Raw genomic sequence first — 15,087 nt, 5'->3', positions numbered from 1 at the left:
ATACAGAACTCTAACACACATGTGCGTGCGTGCACACACAGAGCCATACACACATGCACACCCCACCACCACCACACACAGACCCAGATGCAGATGTTCTCACCAGATGGACGCCAACTGTGTCTGGTTCAGCATGGTGGCTGCCATAATGCTCCTCACCTGTTGGCCTGGTGAAAACATTGACAATGTGATGAAAACCATGAGAATGTCACATTTACCAGTTTAACCATTAACCCATTAAGACCGGGAACACATCTGTGTCATTTTCAGATTTCTTTGGCTAAAAATAGCAGATCTACAAGCTCATAGCGCGGCACATTTTCAGATGGGGGATCCGCGGCCAAATACATATACACGTTTTGGGAGTCCTTGGTACAAAAAGGTTTCAGAACTAGCTGATTTAGAAAGGAGCAGTGTTCAGCCAGTAAGCAGCGCCCAGGGGGCAACGCTAGTTTTAAGGTCAGTGCCTCTATATGTATCCGTGTCCTGTAAACACAGATACATATAGTCATGATATTATTGGTTGAATTTGGTTGATTCAAGCCTATATAATTATGCACACAACAAATTTTGTTTTACAGAAGTAAACATGACTGAATTTTGATATCAAGAATACTAAGAAAATGATTATTATTATGTATTTACTGTGGGATGTTCATCAGCAGGCCTAGCAGAAGCATGTGTGTTTCACTGCTTTATGGCTAATTTACAAGAACAGGTACAGCAAGAAATAAGAAAAGGGGGACAGGCTCTGCATGGGTGGCAGTAATGTCTGCATCTAATGGACTGTATGTGTTGTCTTTAAACAGCCACAGCTGGTGCAGGCAGGTAGACCAGTTCCTCAAAGATAACTGAGCGTCCATGGACAAAGAGAAGGTTAAAACCCTTTATGTCCACGCCTGCATTCCACACATACCACTGTACACACACAGTCAGTCACATACTGCACAGACACACACAACATGAGGTATGACACACTGGTCATTGTTCATGTCTCCTCTTTACAAAATAGTAAAAAATCCCCAAATGGCATGAATTCACATTATACAATAGTAAACAGCCATTTAAAGTTAATCATATTTATTTCAAAATGGAATTAGACGATAAACCCCATGAGATGCACACGTTATCGACGTGAATGTTGTAACCAGAGTGGTTGCTGAGACTTTGAACAATTCAAAAGACTTCTTTACGGAGTTTTTACACAAACAATAGGGTTCAAACAAGAGCTTGGAACCCTAAAATACTAAAGCTGTAAAATAATTAATGAACTGACTTGATCAGTGGCAATATGCTACCCCAGTCCCAGTGTCATACCAGTAAGGTATCCAGTCATTTGTTTGTCCAGACTGTTGAATTGCTGTCTGTATTTGAGTCTAGATGCCTGGGGGACAGCCCAGTCACTGGGACCAGGAGGCATAGAGGACAGCATCCCGGGAGACAAAGAACTGGAGCTGGAAGACATGGACAGTAGAAAATAAGAGTAAACAAACAACTGTTCATTTCTCATCATGCACACTGTTTAGTCATGAAGAGCAGATTGTTATTACATTAACACTAATCTCTTTTACAGGAGCACCACCGGAAGAGGAGGGCTGAAGGAGAGTAAACAGGCTGACATCCGGTCTCTACATGAGGAATTGGGCGGTGCCCCCAGAGGCAAATTCAAAGGATTGTTTTTTCTTTTTTTTGCCCAAACACGGAGTTCCACACAATGTCATCAACAAGACGTCACTTCCCCAACATTCGTGAATGATGGCCACTGAAGGGGTCGTCAGTTTTGCGCAAATATGGAGTCCCACATGGCTCCAGTCCACACTGTACTCTAGTAAAATATTAAAGCTGCAATGTATAACTTTTATGTCCTACCCGGAATTCGAACCCAGGCCTCCCATGTGAGAGGCAATCACTGCTTGTGCAGAGGATATATTTGCGCTTATTAGCTTCCGGGAAGGCTACTTGTCAACTGGTTGTCCTACCTAATCCACCAGGACACCAGGACCTACTCATCACAAGAGTAGAGAGACCACTTAAGGCCTAACCACTGCAGATACTGTATGCTGGTTACATGCTCTAAAATGTACAGTATAAAATGTTTAAGATTACATCCTGTACAGATCAGGCATCGCGGAACAGCATTTAAAGTGGTCGGGCCTAGATGATGTTATTTTTTCAGCGGGGGGAACTCTACTGTACACGCTAAATGAAATGTGTGACTTTATTCTGGCCTGCAAGGTTCTGCACATTATTGCACAGGTTGTGATAATAACAAAAAGAACAATAACAAAAAAGCCCTGCATCTCACTTCTGGTAGGGTCATGGTCACACCAATTACAACATTGCTTTTATTGCTTTACCAACATTTATGACACCATAATTTCCTCATAGGCATCAATAAAAGTCTATATCTATTTATTTAATCTATCTATCGATTTAAAAACAAACAAACAAAAAAACTTGTGTTTACACAATCAAAAAAGCACCCGTGTCCACCTGCGAGGCTACAAACGTGTATTGTAAACTCTGCATAAGACATTTAAAAAGATTAGACTGTATATTATCATCACCTCTGAATAAATTAAACATAACTGGAACTATCTGGGTTCTACATCTTGACAATCAAGCAATTTGGACTGCCGTTTTCCATTCTTTCTTTACATCACTCTGGTTTTAGGTATCCCCCCACTTGTCTGATTCTAATGATTAACTTTATAGCATGCTCTTGACAAGGTTCAGCTAATTGACAATGAGTTAATAATTAGAATCAGGTGTGTTAAGTGAGTAGAGAATGTAAAACATGCAGGACAAAATTGAGAGTCCTTGGTTCAAAGACTTGGAATGGAACTTTGTTGGGAAAACAGGAAAATATTTAACATCACACCCATGTATGTGTCCGTGTGCATGTTACCTGCTGGAGCCCAGGTCAAGCAGTGAAGAGGCTTTATTGATGCCAGCAGCAGGGGAAGAGGAGAATCCAGGAGAGGAGAAGGAGCCAGACATTGAGAGGCCTAGAGACAAATATACAAACACGCACATGTTCAGACAAAGCAACACAGACCTAAGAACTAAGGCCAAAGAACAGAGAAGAGAATATGTTACTTACCAGCTGCTCCAGTAGGGATTGGTTGGAGAAATCCCATGGTACCGTTGGGTAGTGTGGGGGTTCCCATGGTGTGCATCAGCCCATGTGTGGAGCCCATCAAAGGGCTCAGGCCTGTTGCTGTGGGTACCATAGTGCCGAGTGGTGTCATAGGGGTCAAAGGCGAGAGCCCAGGAGATGCCATGGACATTGGGGTCAACATGGAATAATTTGGTCCTTGCATCATGGACAAGTTCGGCAAAGAACCCAAACCTGCTGGAAACAACACACACGCAGACGTGCGCGCACACACATTAATACTTTGAATACTTTATTTGCACCTCACAGTTCACCTCTCCTCTTCATAAAATAGTTCTAAAATCCCAAATACCATTAATTCATTTTATAAGAAACAACCATTTAAATTCACATCATGGTGTCACCATCTCCTTATGACCAAGTGTCTTTTGTTATACAATGACTGACCTGGGTCAAATATTATATTCCCTCTATTAAATCAAGTGAACACACACACTCAAATGCATAATGTCTTTATTTCTACCAGGCCGAAGGCCAGGACATTAATTATCTTTTCGCTCCCGATTATCATTCACCGATTGTGAGATTTAGTTCTGCACACTCACAAGAGAGAAAATATTATAATGTGTACAAATCGGTACACATTATCTATGGAATCTACCATATAGATGTTTGACACTCTACCTCCGAACCCTCCTACCTCCAGGCAATGGGATCAGTTAAGAGTATGTCTGATCCGATCAGAGTACGTCGTCGGTCTTGCCCAATATGACCCAATATAGGTCTTGCCCACACGGCCTGGCGGAAATATACACTCTCAGTGTTCCTTGTGTTTTCCTATGTTTAGTTCTCAGTAGCTTTATTCCCCCAGCTCTGGGGGAATAAAAGTTCTTAGTGAAGATTCAAGTTTTTCTTTTTACGCTTGTTTGATATCTATGATCAGGTCGTACCATACCTCTGCCATTGTAAAGATCATGTGTCTTCATGGGTTGTGTGTGTGTGTGTGTTTACCGTAGCGCGAGTTGTTCATGGATGCCATGTTGGGGTTGAGGCTGGGGGCTGGGACTGGAGGCTGCTTCATGATGATTGGCAGAGCTGAGGGAAGTGGAGTGCCTTGTAGTCTCAGCTTTATCAGCTTCATGGCGATGGAAAACTCCAACCTGTCCATCTTTCCATCTTTACTAATATCAGCTAGAGTCCTGAGAGAGAGAGATGGGGGGGGTGGGGGGATCAGAGGCTCACCATATCTCAACCAGAGTGTGTGAGTGTGTGGTGGGTTGTAGAGAGAAAGAGGAGAGAGACAGAGAGGACTGTGTGTGTGTGAGTGTGAGTGTGAGTGTGTGTGTGTGTGTGTGTGTGTGTGTGTGTGTCTCTCTCACCATATCTCAGCCAATATTAACTCGGGCAGCCCCGATTGCAAGAAAAACTTCTTGGCTTGTTCCCCTACAACAAATGAGAGTAAAAAAGAGAATGAAATGAGGAAGTACATAGAGAGTTCAGCTGTTATTCACTGTTGAAACGTCAAACAGTGATGTGTGTGCGAGTACGTTAATGCATGCACAAACATATATAGGACTTTGAGCGTGTGCCTGTGTCCTATACTGTAGATCACCCTACTGCATCATGGTAGACTTTACTATCTCCAACTGTACATTAAGCATTTCAACCGATCTGTTTGCACCTGTGAGTGAGTGAGAGTAGGAAGCCTACTTAGATAAGCAGACCAGGATCAGCCCTTAGTGGCTCATGTTACCCAGTTTGGTTTTGTTTGCAGTTACTGTATAAACCACATAGAATCCATAACACTGCTGGACAAAAAGTATCTGGCAAAGCCAATTTATAGTCATTCAGACATAGGCATCCTTTGTGGAGAAGTTTGGTATGGTGTCTGTTCCCACATGATGACTGTTATATAAACTATACAACTATAGTACTGTATGTAATGCTCGTGCGAGTGGTGTCTAAAACATGCAAGACAAGGCAACAAGACTACTAGCGGTGGGTTGGCTGGCGTGCCAGTCAATGTCCTTTCGGAGTTCATGTTAACCAAATGTACTTTTCATACTGCCTTCATAGTGGGGTGGAGCTGTGTGGATGTGCAGTGATAGTTTCAGCATCTGTTCTAGTTATTCTAGCATCGTGCAGCGAATCTGACAATATGTCCTATTAAAAATCCATCAAATCTGTGTAATTAAAAAGGCTTCTGTTCATGAGAGAATGACACTTCCATGTAAAATGTCAACTGAGCCGTCTGTCAGTGTCATATGACGGTCACTGGCAAATGGTGTCTTGTTGAATGCTCACTGCAATGGCATCTTGTCTGTGTGAAACCAGGAAATGCCAACTTGTGGTAATTACACTGTGTAAAACCAAGGCTATGTAAAGAAGGAGAGGAGAGACGTTCTTCACCATAATATGCACTACAGACACACTGGGAGGCAAACTGGAGCTGGACGTTCGATGGTATGCATCAGAGTCAATAAGTCAATAAGAGTCGGCTGGACCAGCTTAGAACAATATTTTGAATAATTACGACCCTTGTCAGAGGGAGGAAACTTTATTTCTTTCCTACCGGAAGCACCTACCCTTATAACTTGACAGCACACCTGTGCAAACTCTGACTCTGCCCTGACGAAGACCACTCAACTGAAACACGTGGCAACTGGCAACTTTCTTTTCTTTCCTTTCTTTACTCTTCTTTTATTCTCTCTTCACAAGAGTGTGCCTCAGATCAGCTTGAGATCCAAGTGGCCTCTGGCACTGCAGAATATATTTGTTGACCCTTGTCAGATAATCGTTTCAGGAAAATAAAAGATAAATCACATGTTTTCTGATCTTGTTTTTCTTTGAGCACACTATGTAATTCAATTGTGAATGATCAGAATTAGGGCTGGGACTCGATTAAAAAAAATAATCTAATTAATTAGAGGCTTTGTAATTAATTAATCTAAATTAATCGCATTTTAATCGCACATCAATATTTGACCTGAGATCAATGAAAAAAAATGTTTTCAAATGGATTTTGGTAAACGTCTTTAAGTACATGTACTCAAGAACTGTACTTCAGTACAATTTTGAGGTATTTGCACTTGACTCTCGAATACGCCTATTTCCAATTTTTTAATACTTTTACTTCTACTCCAGTAACTCCACTATATCTCAGAGGCAAATATTTTACTTTTAAACTTATTTTAAAACTTTAGTTACAAGTTACTTTGTAGATTTCGATAAATATTATAAAACATACAGTAACCATGTGAAAATAGCAGATCTACAAGCACAAGGCATTGTGAGCTTGTAGATCTGCTATTTTCCACCATTGGAGGCTGGCAGAGTGTGTTGTTGTTAGTTGTTTTATAGTCGTTTAATTAATTATTTAAAAAAATCGCGCGCATGTGACCCGCACCGCATCGTGCGGTGCAGGCCAATTATTTAACAAAGGTTGCAATCATTAAAAGATAGTGTTTATTCATAAGCTTGTCCATCCTGCTCTCTTTGATGCATTCCATTGAACTTCCGGCTCAGTTTGCCTCCCAGTCCTGATGAACGCTGATGAATCTGACAGCTGGAATAGCTGACCCAAGAAAGTGATGCATCTTTCCCTCCTTACAATTAATGGGAAAACACATTTTAACGATTATTGTCCCATTCCTAGTTCATGATTTTGGGGTTTTGAAGAATATACTTTGAAACAAACTTTTGAGTGTTTTTAATAGCCTGGGGATGATTGCTTATTGTGTATTATAATTAACTTTGTTATGATTGATTAAATAAAGGGTTTCTGTGACATGTGCCGTTCACATGTACCGTATGTCCTTTTGAATACAAATGTCAGATTTGACTGACCTGACTTTTGGTTGAACCACTACAGTGTGCTTCTGCATGTTCATGTGTGTACAGTATAGTGTACCTGAGACATATCCCATGGTTGGGGAGAGGGTGTCAAACTTCTGATCATGTTTAATCCTTTCCTCCGGGGCGATGGCCCATACACTGGTGCCACCTAAAAGAGGGTGAGAGAGAAAAGTAGTTTAAGCACTTTTTTGTGTTTGTTTATGCGTGTGTAGCAGAGTAGCCCTGCCTGAATTCCAGAAGTCAGAGGGGGACTTTGACTTGGTAGATGTTTGTTTTCCCATGTAGGAGGCCCGGATTTGAATCCAAGTGCTTACACATACAGTAGAACCTGGTTTATTTGAGCCTCACTGGAAGAAAGGTCATTTGGTAAAATGATCTGATTCCCGACAATAACTCAGTGGCCTTGGAGTCAGAACCAGTGTGACAGCATGTATGCTATTTCGAAGCAAACCAGATGCAAATCTTTGGTGGAAGTGATGTGTGCCCACTTGCTGACAGTCTGTTTACATTATGTAGCAAGCTATCTAGCAGCCTGCTAACAATATTTCGGAACGGGTGATGACGGATTCTGTCAGTGCAGTATACATACATATATATATATATATATATATATATATATATATATATATATATATATATATATATATATATATATATATATATATATATAATACAGTATAAGTTCTTCCTCAGCCCAGGACCAGCCTTTCCACCAGTTTTGTTTAATTTAAATCCATCCATAACTGCTTGAGATGGCCTGCTAGTGCTAACAGAAGGACAGTAAATAATGTATTTCTGCAAAGATCACAGAAATAAGATCACTGAAATATACATATCACAAACAAGAAAAGTCTAAAACCCAAAGTACTGCAGTAGATCATTCAAAGGTTCTATTGAATGAGCCATTAAAATGCTCTGAAAATCCTCAGAAACAACTGACTATATGATTTGGATCCAACACTGTATCAATATTGTCATACACAATTTCTCAATAAATATATATTTTTCGTACAACATAAGGTACTGTTCAAATCAATACTTTAAAATAAAAAGGCACAGTTCAGTCGACTGGTAAGTTTTAAGGAGTGAAGTGGGTTATATTGCAGGTCTATTTTCACACTCCGTTTAATTAACACTCCCCATTTTTGTAAGTTATTTTTGGGGGTATTTTCAATATTTTATATTGATAGTGACAGTGAAGAGAAGGAAAGAGAGAGGGGGGGAGGACATGCAGCAAAGGGCCTCGGGTCGGATTCGAACCGAGGCCAACTGCGGCAAGGACTGAGCCTTTATGATACATGCACTCTACCAGGTGAGCCCCCAAATTAACACTTGCCCTTTAGCTGTGTAGATCTCAGTTCAGCATCCAATCAGAGAAAAGCAAACAAGCACCGACTTTGCATGTGTGTGTAATGGATGTTTGCAGAGTGGATGGACAAAATCACACACACAGTAGTGTTCTTACCATTCATGTTTGCACGTGGCAAAGAGACGGTCACGTCCTCAGATACAGCACACAGTCATCTGTAAAACACACACACACACACACACACACACACACACACACACACACACACACACACACACACACACACACACACAAGTCTATAATAATGCAGTTAATAATATTGAACAAGGTTGTCTGACTGGAGAGAGAGAATGTTTGTGTAAGAGAGAATGAAAAAGAGACAGAGGGGGAATTAATAAGAGAATGAAAGACTAAAAGAGAATGAATGTGGGAGTTATTGTTTCTGTATGAAACACACATAGGGAATGAAGAGAGAGAAGGAGAGAGAGAGAGATCGAGAAAGACCAAGAGAATGACAGGATAGGAAGGGAAGGAGAAGTAGAAGTAAAAAGAAGAAAGAGAAAGAGAGAGAGCGGGAGAGAAATTGTGTCTGAACAGAGTTTCTGTTCTCTTCGGTCAGAAGCTCTCTGGCCAGGTCCCAAATCTTTTGTGTCCCATGCTCCTTTGTCACTGGGAAATGTTCCAATACCTTCCCTACACACACACACTCTATAGAACTAAAGACACCAACAGAGAGTGTGTGTGTGTGTGTGTGTGTGTGTGTGTGTGTGTGTGTGTGTGTGTGTGTGTGTGTGTGTGTGTGTGTGTGTGTGTGTGTGTGTGTGTGTGTGTGTGTGTGTGTGACTGCACGTGCGCGCATATACCTTCAACCTCTGACCATTTCATGACTTCACCACCTCTAAACAACCACTAAACAACCCCTATTATTATCATCACACAGTGGAGGTGGCGGTCGGACACAGGTAGACAACAGAGACAGACTGACTTCAGGCCTGCTTTGTTTACACTGAGACGTTTTACATTCAACACAATCTTTTACTTGAACACAAGCAAAGGTTTGTTTGTACATGCATGTTCATATTCAACTCATACTTTAACGTTTAAAGGAATATGACATTATGTGTTAATGAAGAAAATAGTAAAATACAGATGGATACCACATAAGCCCTACATACTTCCGAATAGCTAAAACAGCAGATCTACAAGCTCATAATGCAATGCGACACATTTGGAGCTTATCTGTTTGTTTTTTGTGTGTCAACATTTTCTCTTATAATGACATGCCCATAATAGGGTTGCAGGTTGAAAGTGGTTAAATAAGCAGGTGTCCATTTAGGCCTTTTAATAATAACAAACAATAATAATAACGTCATATTTCCACTCTGACATCACCGAGTTACAATCACATGAAGACTTCAGAGGAGGAGAGAAATTCCTGTTAATCTGCTCACAATCTCCAACCCAGTACCCACGGATACAAGCATTTCCTGGTCGTCGAGTCTGGTGACAGGAAGCAGGAAGTGACGGTGGCATTTTGGCTTTGATGTGACCATGACTCAGTGAGCCAGGTTGGATATGAACTAGTGTCCCACAGCATATGAATTTTCGCTTAACCCATTAAGACCTGGGGCGATTCTTAAAAATATTTTCTAAATCCTAATTTTTTGTTTTTTTTTAAATCAGAGAAATAGTCTTTCAAGATTTTTCAAAAATAGCAGATCTACAAGCTCATAGCGCGGCACCGAGTGCCGCGCTATGAGCTTGTATATCTGCTATTTTTGAATAGCAAAAGAAATCTTAAGTGACACAGGTGCGTTCCAGATCTTAAAGGGTTAATGTACAGTGAATTGTATATTAACTGGTATCTGTTAATATAGACCTAATATAAGCAGTAACAAATGGAAAGAGATAGAGGTGTACACTTTCAAAGAATGTAGTCAAGTATTGATCAACATCGCAGGACAAGAGGAAGGCTAATCTACTGCCTGCCATCTGTTGCTCTCCCTCTCTCCTTTTCCCTCCTCCTGGGACAATCCCCTCTGTCTCTCCTTTCATCTTCTCGCTCATCCAGCCGCCCTGAATTCTAAACTTTCTGGTCTGTCAATCACTCTCTGCACAGTAAAATCTGAATGAGTGTTAATTCAACTCTTATGGGTCCATCCATTTACACTCTGAGTTTTGCTGTGTGGTTTATTAGCTTGATGTGATGTATTTGGCATGCAAAATGAGGTTATAGCGACTAATAAGGATAAAATAAACAGTAATAAAATAGTGGAATGAAATGACACCATGACAGCACTAACATTTACTGTCCCACCTACTGTACACACACTGACGATGTCTGTTTCACTCTCTATAGTGCTGTGTAAAGCACTAAAGTCTGTATTATGATTTTTATCAACCAGTCACAAATTCTCTGAACACTTCTTCTCTGCAATAATCTCTCTCTCTGCAGCATGTCTCTTCTCTTCACCTTTATGTGGTTCTCTCTTTCATTGGTAGGCTAAATCTACATCTACAGCGTAAAATCCTTGGTGTTAACTGGGTGTACAAATGTAACCAAATGGACCCTCAGAATTAAATCAATACTCAGGGTTTTACGGTGTAGTGTTGTTGAAATCACATTGCACCACAGCACGTCTTAAAGAAACACACAGCACTGACTTTGATAAATGCTATTTGATTTAACATGGCTGTGTTTCTCTACAAGGCAGGGCAGGTCTGTTCTGTCGCGCCCTCGATTGTCTTCAGGGGACATAGGACCAGGAACATACTCCAATATGTCACATATTTTTGCTTTAAAAGACTCAATCTAAAACTATTTTGTTATTTGTTACTTAAGCAGCAAGTGTGACTGGCTGCTTGCTAGTGAGTCCACTAGGCCACTAATCCAGCGATTCTCAATTCTAGTCCTCAGGAACCACTAGTAATGCTGGTTTTAGGCGATTGTGTAATAATAATTGTGACAGGCCTAGTCACATATGCGTGAGTGAAGGGGAGTAGCCAACGCATGCCAAGACATCACACCGTCAACGCCATCAACATCGTGTCTCCAGTCTCGACGCTACGGCATGTGATGCGTCCATGCGCCGCCACCGGAAAGTCCACCCAAAGCTGTTTCAGTAGGGCATGTGTGACCATGTCCTTAGACCTGCAAGGTTGAGCGCTATATGAACCCAAAGTATCAATAGGCCGCATTCGGGGGAGGGAAGCCGGAAGCGGGGGGCTTTGTCACAGCGACTCCTACGGACTGGGGCAGCACCTGTCACCGGAGATTGCTGAAAGACAGAGAATAGGATGGAGGGAAGCGCTACGTCCTCCCCGCTACGTCCTCCCCCGGTGGGAGCTCCTCACTGGCAGGTGAGCCAACAGCAGTGGGCAGTGGAAAACCACAGAAGCAAATGTGTGGGGACGATTAATTGGCTACTCTTAAAATAAACAGATATCTATCTATAGTTAAATATCTATCTCAAGCCAGCTCCAAGTCTCTGCAAGTTGATTTTCATACTGTACTGAAATGAATGGAATCCAAAAGCTTAAGCAGACCACTGGTATGGTCCCTTAAGAACCACTGAAGTGGGCCACCAGACTAACTAGTCCACTAGACAAGTGTGCACGCCACCTGTTGAAGGGGCCCGCATGTCTTTGTCACACAAGTTCATACTGTACATGCATACACATATATTCTTCGGTCAAATCAGATACATCAACAACACCCCCCCCCCCCCCCACAACATGTAAACATTTAATATCATCCACAGACTGGAGATCAGATTCATTCACCATACACATAGCATCACAGACTGGAGATCTGCATCCTTTATGTAGAACAAGCATAAATCAAACCACAATGCCATGCCCACCTGGACAGTCTGAGAAACATTGAACACACACACACACACACACACACACACACACACACACACACACACACACACACACACACACACACACCTCTCTCTCTCTAAGAAAGATAAACTGACTGATAGAGTAACATTCTCTGATCACCTGTCACCACTTGCAACCAGTTCAACTAGTTTGGGGTGAAAGGAATTTAGGAAACATCTGAACAATCTGTAAACTTATAAATTTATAAACTTACAGCTTACAGCTTATAGCTACCTGTTGTGCAGTAAGGCAATAATATCTGTATTCTGTGTAAATATTCGGCTGAGATAACTAGCATCAAGTTCTTGTGAGGTATCATCAAGGGGTGAGGCATCATCACCCTTCAAAGTCAGACTTGTCTTTCCACTTTAAAAGGTTTTAAAACACACACTAAACAATTATACAATAAACTTCTGGCCACTTGTTTCCATCTCCCATACAATTATGTTATATTCTAACATCAAGCAACATTCATAACATCAAAGTTTCATTGGGTGCTTAGATCAGTGGTTCTCAAAGTGGATTCCAGGGACTCTCTGGGTTCCTTTAGGGGTTCTAAATTGACCCTTACAAGTATGTAACTCTGACAGTATACAAATGGAACCTGACGGGTCCATTTGGTTCCATTTGTATACTGTCAGAGTTAAAGGGAGACGTTGAAATGTAAAAGTTTGAAAACCATTGGTGCTTAGATAAGCACTTTCGGGTGGATAGTTTACCTCTTTCTGCTGCGGTCAAAAAAACGTGGACTTTCTGGAGCTTTTTCCGCCGCTGAAGTTGCAAATCCACCTCTCTGGTACTGGATGAAGAGGATAAAGTCATAAAATAATACAAGACTTCTTCCAGTAATGGTAAGCTGTGCTCCTCCAAATAGACCTGTTGCTGACACTTCTAGTGTCACACAAACAACATGGCTGACAAGTATTGAGCTCTATGGCTCTATGGGCGCTGTTAACATCTGACCGCACTGCTGAGTGGGAGGAGAGAGAGAGAGGGAGGAGAGAGAGAGAGAGAGAGAGAGAGAGAGAGAGAGAGAGAGAGAGAGAGAGAGAGAGAGAGAGAGAGAGAGAGAGAGAGAGAGAGAGAGAGAGAGAGAGAGAGAGAGAGAAAGAGAGAAAGAGGGAGAGAGGGGAGAGAGAGAGAGAGAGAGAGAGAGAGAGAGAGGAAGGGACGGAGAGAGAGAGAGAGAGAGAGAGAGAGAGAGAGAGAGAGAGAGAGAGAGAGAGAGAGAGAGAGAGGGAGGGAGGGAGGGAGAAAAAAAATAAAAAATAAAGAGAGACAGTCACGACCGTCATGGATGAACTTCAACCTAGTGTTTGCACTTTCTTAATTTACGGCACGTACATCTACATGAACGTTCAAATCTCAAATATAAAGTTCTTATGTCATGGCCACGGATGTTACAATTGTGTTCGGGTTCACATAAGTACCTGTATCTTCCGTATTGTTCAATAAAAAGCATTTTAATCCGATTGGTGGCCATTTTGTCATAGAGTTTAAATGTATCAGAGTGCAATACACCTCCCAACCAATAGGGCCAGCACAACCAGTTCTCCAGTCACATTTATTAACCACAGCATATGGAGGAAAGTTGGAGAAAGAATGCAATAGCAGCCTTTAGTTTAGACGTTTATTGTATTTATTAGATTATTTCTTATATAACGTTGTCATGCTCAGAATGACCCAAGTAGTTCTAAAATTGCTATAAACAATGACATAATCCGTCTTACTTCATAACGACAAATGTATCTTTTGTGTCATTTGGTAATTCTGTTCACCTAAATGATCGAGACAATCCTAATCGTAATGTTTCATTACCATTAGGTCACCTAATTATATGCACTTTTCCGACAGCAGATAAAACCAAAACTCCAAATCCCACAATGCGTTGAGAGTAGTTTGCGACAGACTGGTTTCAGACGTAAAAAGCCTTTGCCTACTGCCAGTGTTGCCAGGTCCGCTTATTATAAGCGAGTTTGGGCTTGTTTTTCTGTAAAGTTGATGGTAAATATTGATAGTTGCGGGTTGCGTTTTTTTGGCTTTCTAAAGAGTAGTTGCTTATTTGGGCTTGTTCCCTAATGTTGTTTAAAGTGGTTCTCAAACATTTTCATGTCAAGGACCCCCAAATTAATATGTATTTGTCTGCAGACCTCCATCTGAAAATATTTTGTGCCAGGAACCCCCATACAAGAGTTGTGTTGTTAGAATATTTTTTTAAATATTCCACACTTTGGACTTATTTTCAAGATTTGTTTGACAATAGCAGATCTACAAGCTCACAACGCATTGCGGTGCGACATGTTGAGAGCTTGTAGATCTGCTATAGTACGTACCAAAGAAATCCTGAAGGGGGCGTCGACAACAAGTGTAATTTGGTAATGCGGACATCTTTGTGGGGTATAAACCATAGAGTTAAAAATAAGGTATAAACAGGTTGACTTAAAGGTAGGGTAAGTGATATGTTTTGGTTAAAACAAAAAGTATTTTGTTAAAAGGTTAAAGCACTATATTCTGATGGTAATCATTGCTATAGAGTGTTTGTTCTGTAGTAGTCTGGGAGGGTTAGCGTCGGAGCTTGGACAGCAGGGGCGCGGCCACTGCGTTGTGATTCAAATCAACAGCCAATGAAGAAAAGGGGGCGGGATCCACATGCAGTGGGTGTTGCATCTAAATAGGATCGACGGGAAGCAATTTCCCCTTGAGAAATTTCGGCCGCCATTGTTGTGTACTGCTGTTTGCCTCTCGTCGGACTTTTTAGACGAGTTGCACAGCTCTCAGACCGGTAAGAGGCGTGTCCGCTCAGATTCAGAGCGTAAGGTACATCCCGCCCACAAATACCAGGGCTCTGGCCCAGAAGTTCCTCGCCAGAGCTGGCGAAAACTTCTGGGAACTCAGATTAGTTCTGTAGTAACAGGAG

General features: G+C 41.5%; 1 protein-coding gene across 2 annotated transcripts in view; it reads right to left on the bottom strand.

Annotated features, from left to right (window-relative positions):
• itsn2b (intersectin 2b) overlaps window positions 1–13,130 on the bottom strand; it is a 45,157-nt gene extending 32,027 nt beyond the window's left edge. The window contains exons 1-9 of one of the 2 annotated variants that reach the window (XM_084066704.1): window positions 12,890–13,130; window positions 8,439–8,497; window positions 7,029–7,121; window positions 4,498–4,561; window positions 4,130–4,317; window positions 3,104–3,355; window positions 2,909–3,008; window positions 1,318–1,454; window positions 104–167 (exon numbers count right to left, since the gene is read on the bottom strand). In XM_084066704.1, the coding sequence (XP_083922830.1) occupies window positions 104–167; window positions 1,318–1,454; window positions 2,909–3,008; window positions 3,104–3,355; window positions 4,130–4,317; window positions 4,498–4,561; window positions 7,029–7,121; window positions 8,439–8,445 (905 nt within the window). In that variant the 5' untranslated portion in view covers window positions 8,446–8,497; window positions 12,890–13,130. The remainder of the gene's footprint in view (window positions 1–103; window positions 168–1,317; window positions 1,455–2,908; window positions 3,009–3,103; window positions 3,356–4,129; window positions 4,318–4,497; window positions 4,562–7,028; window positions 7,122–8,438; window positions 8,498–12,889) is intronic. The other variant, XM_084066705.1, reaches the window with a different exon arrangement.
• Between the last annotated feature and the right edge of the window lie 1,957 nt (window positions 13,131–15,087).

The sequence above is a fragment of the Gymnoscopelus microlampas genome (assembly GCF_963454915.1).
Source record: "Gymnoscopelus microlampas genome assembly, chromosome: 1".
Lineage (NCBI taxonomy): Eukaryota > Metazoa > Chordata > Actinopteri > Myctophiformes > Myctophidae > Gymnoscopelus > Gymnoscopelus microlampas.
The sequence above is the reverse complement of the archived record's forward strand: the minus strand, read 5'-3'. Positions and strand labels throughout refer to the sequence as shown.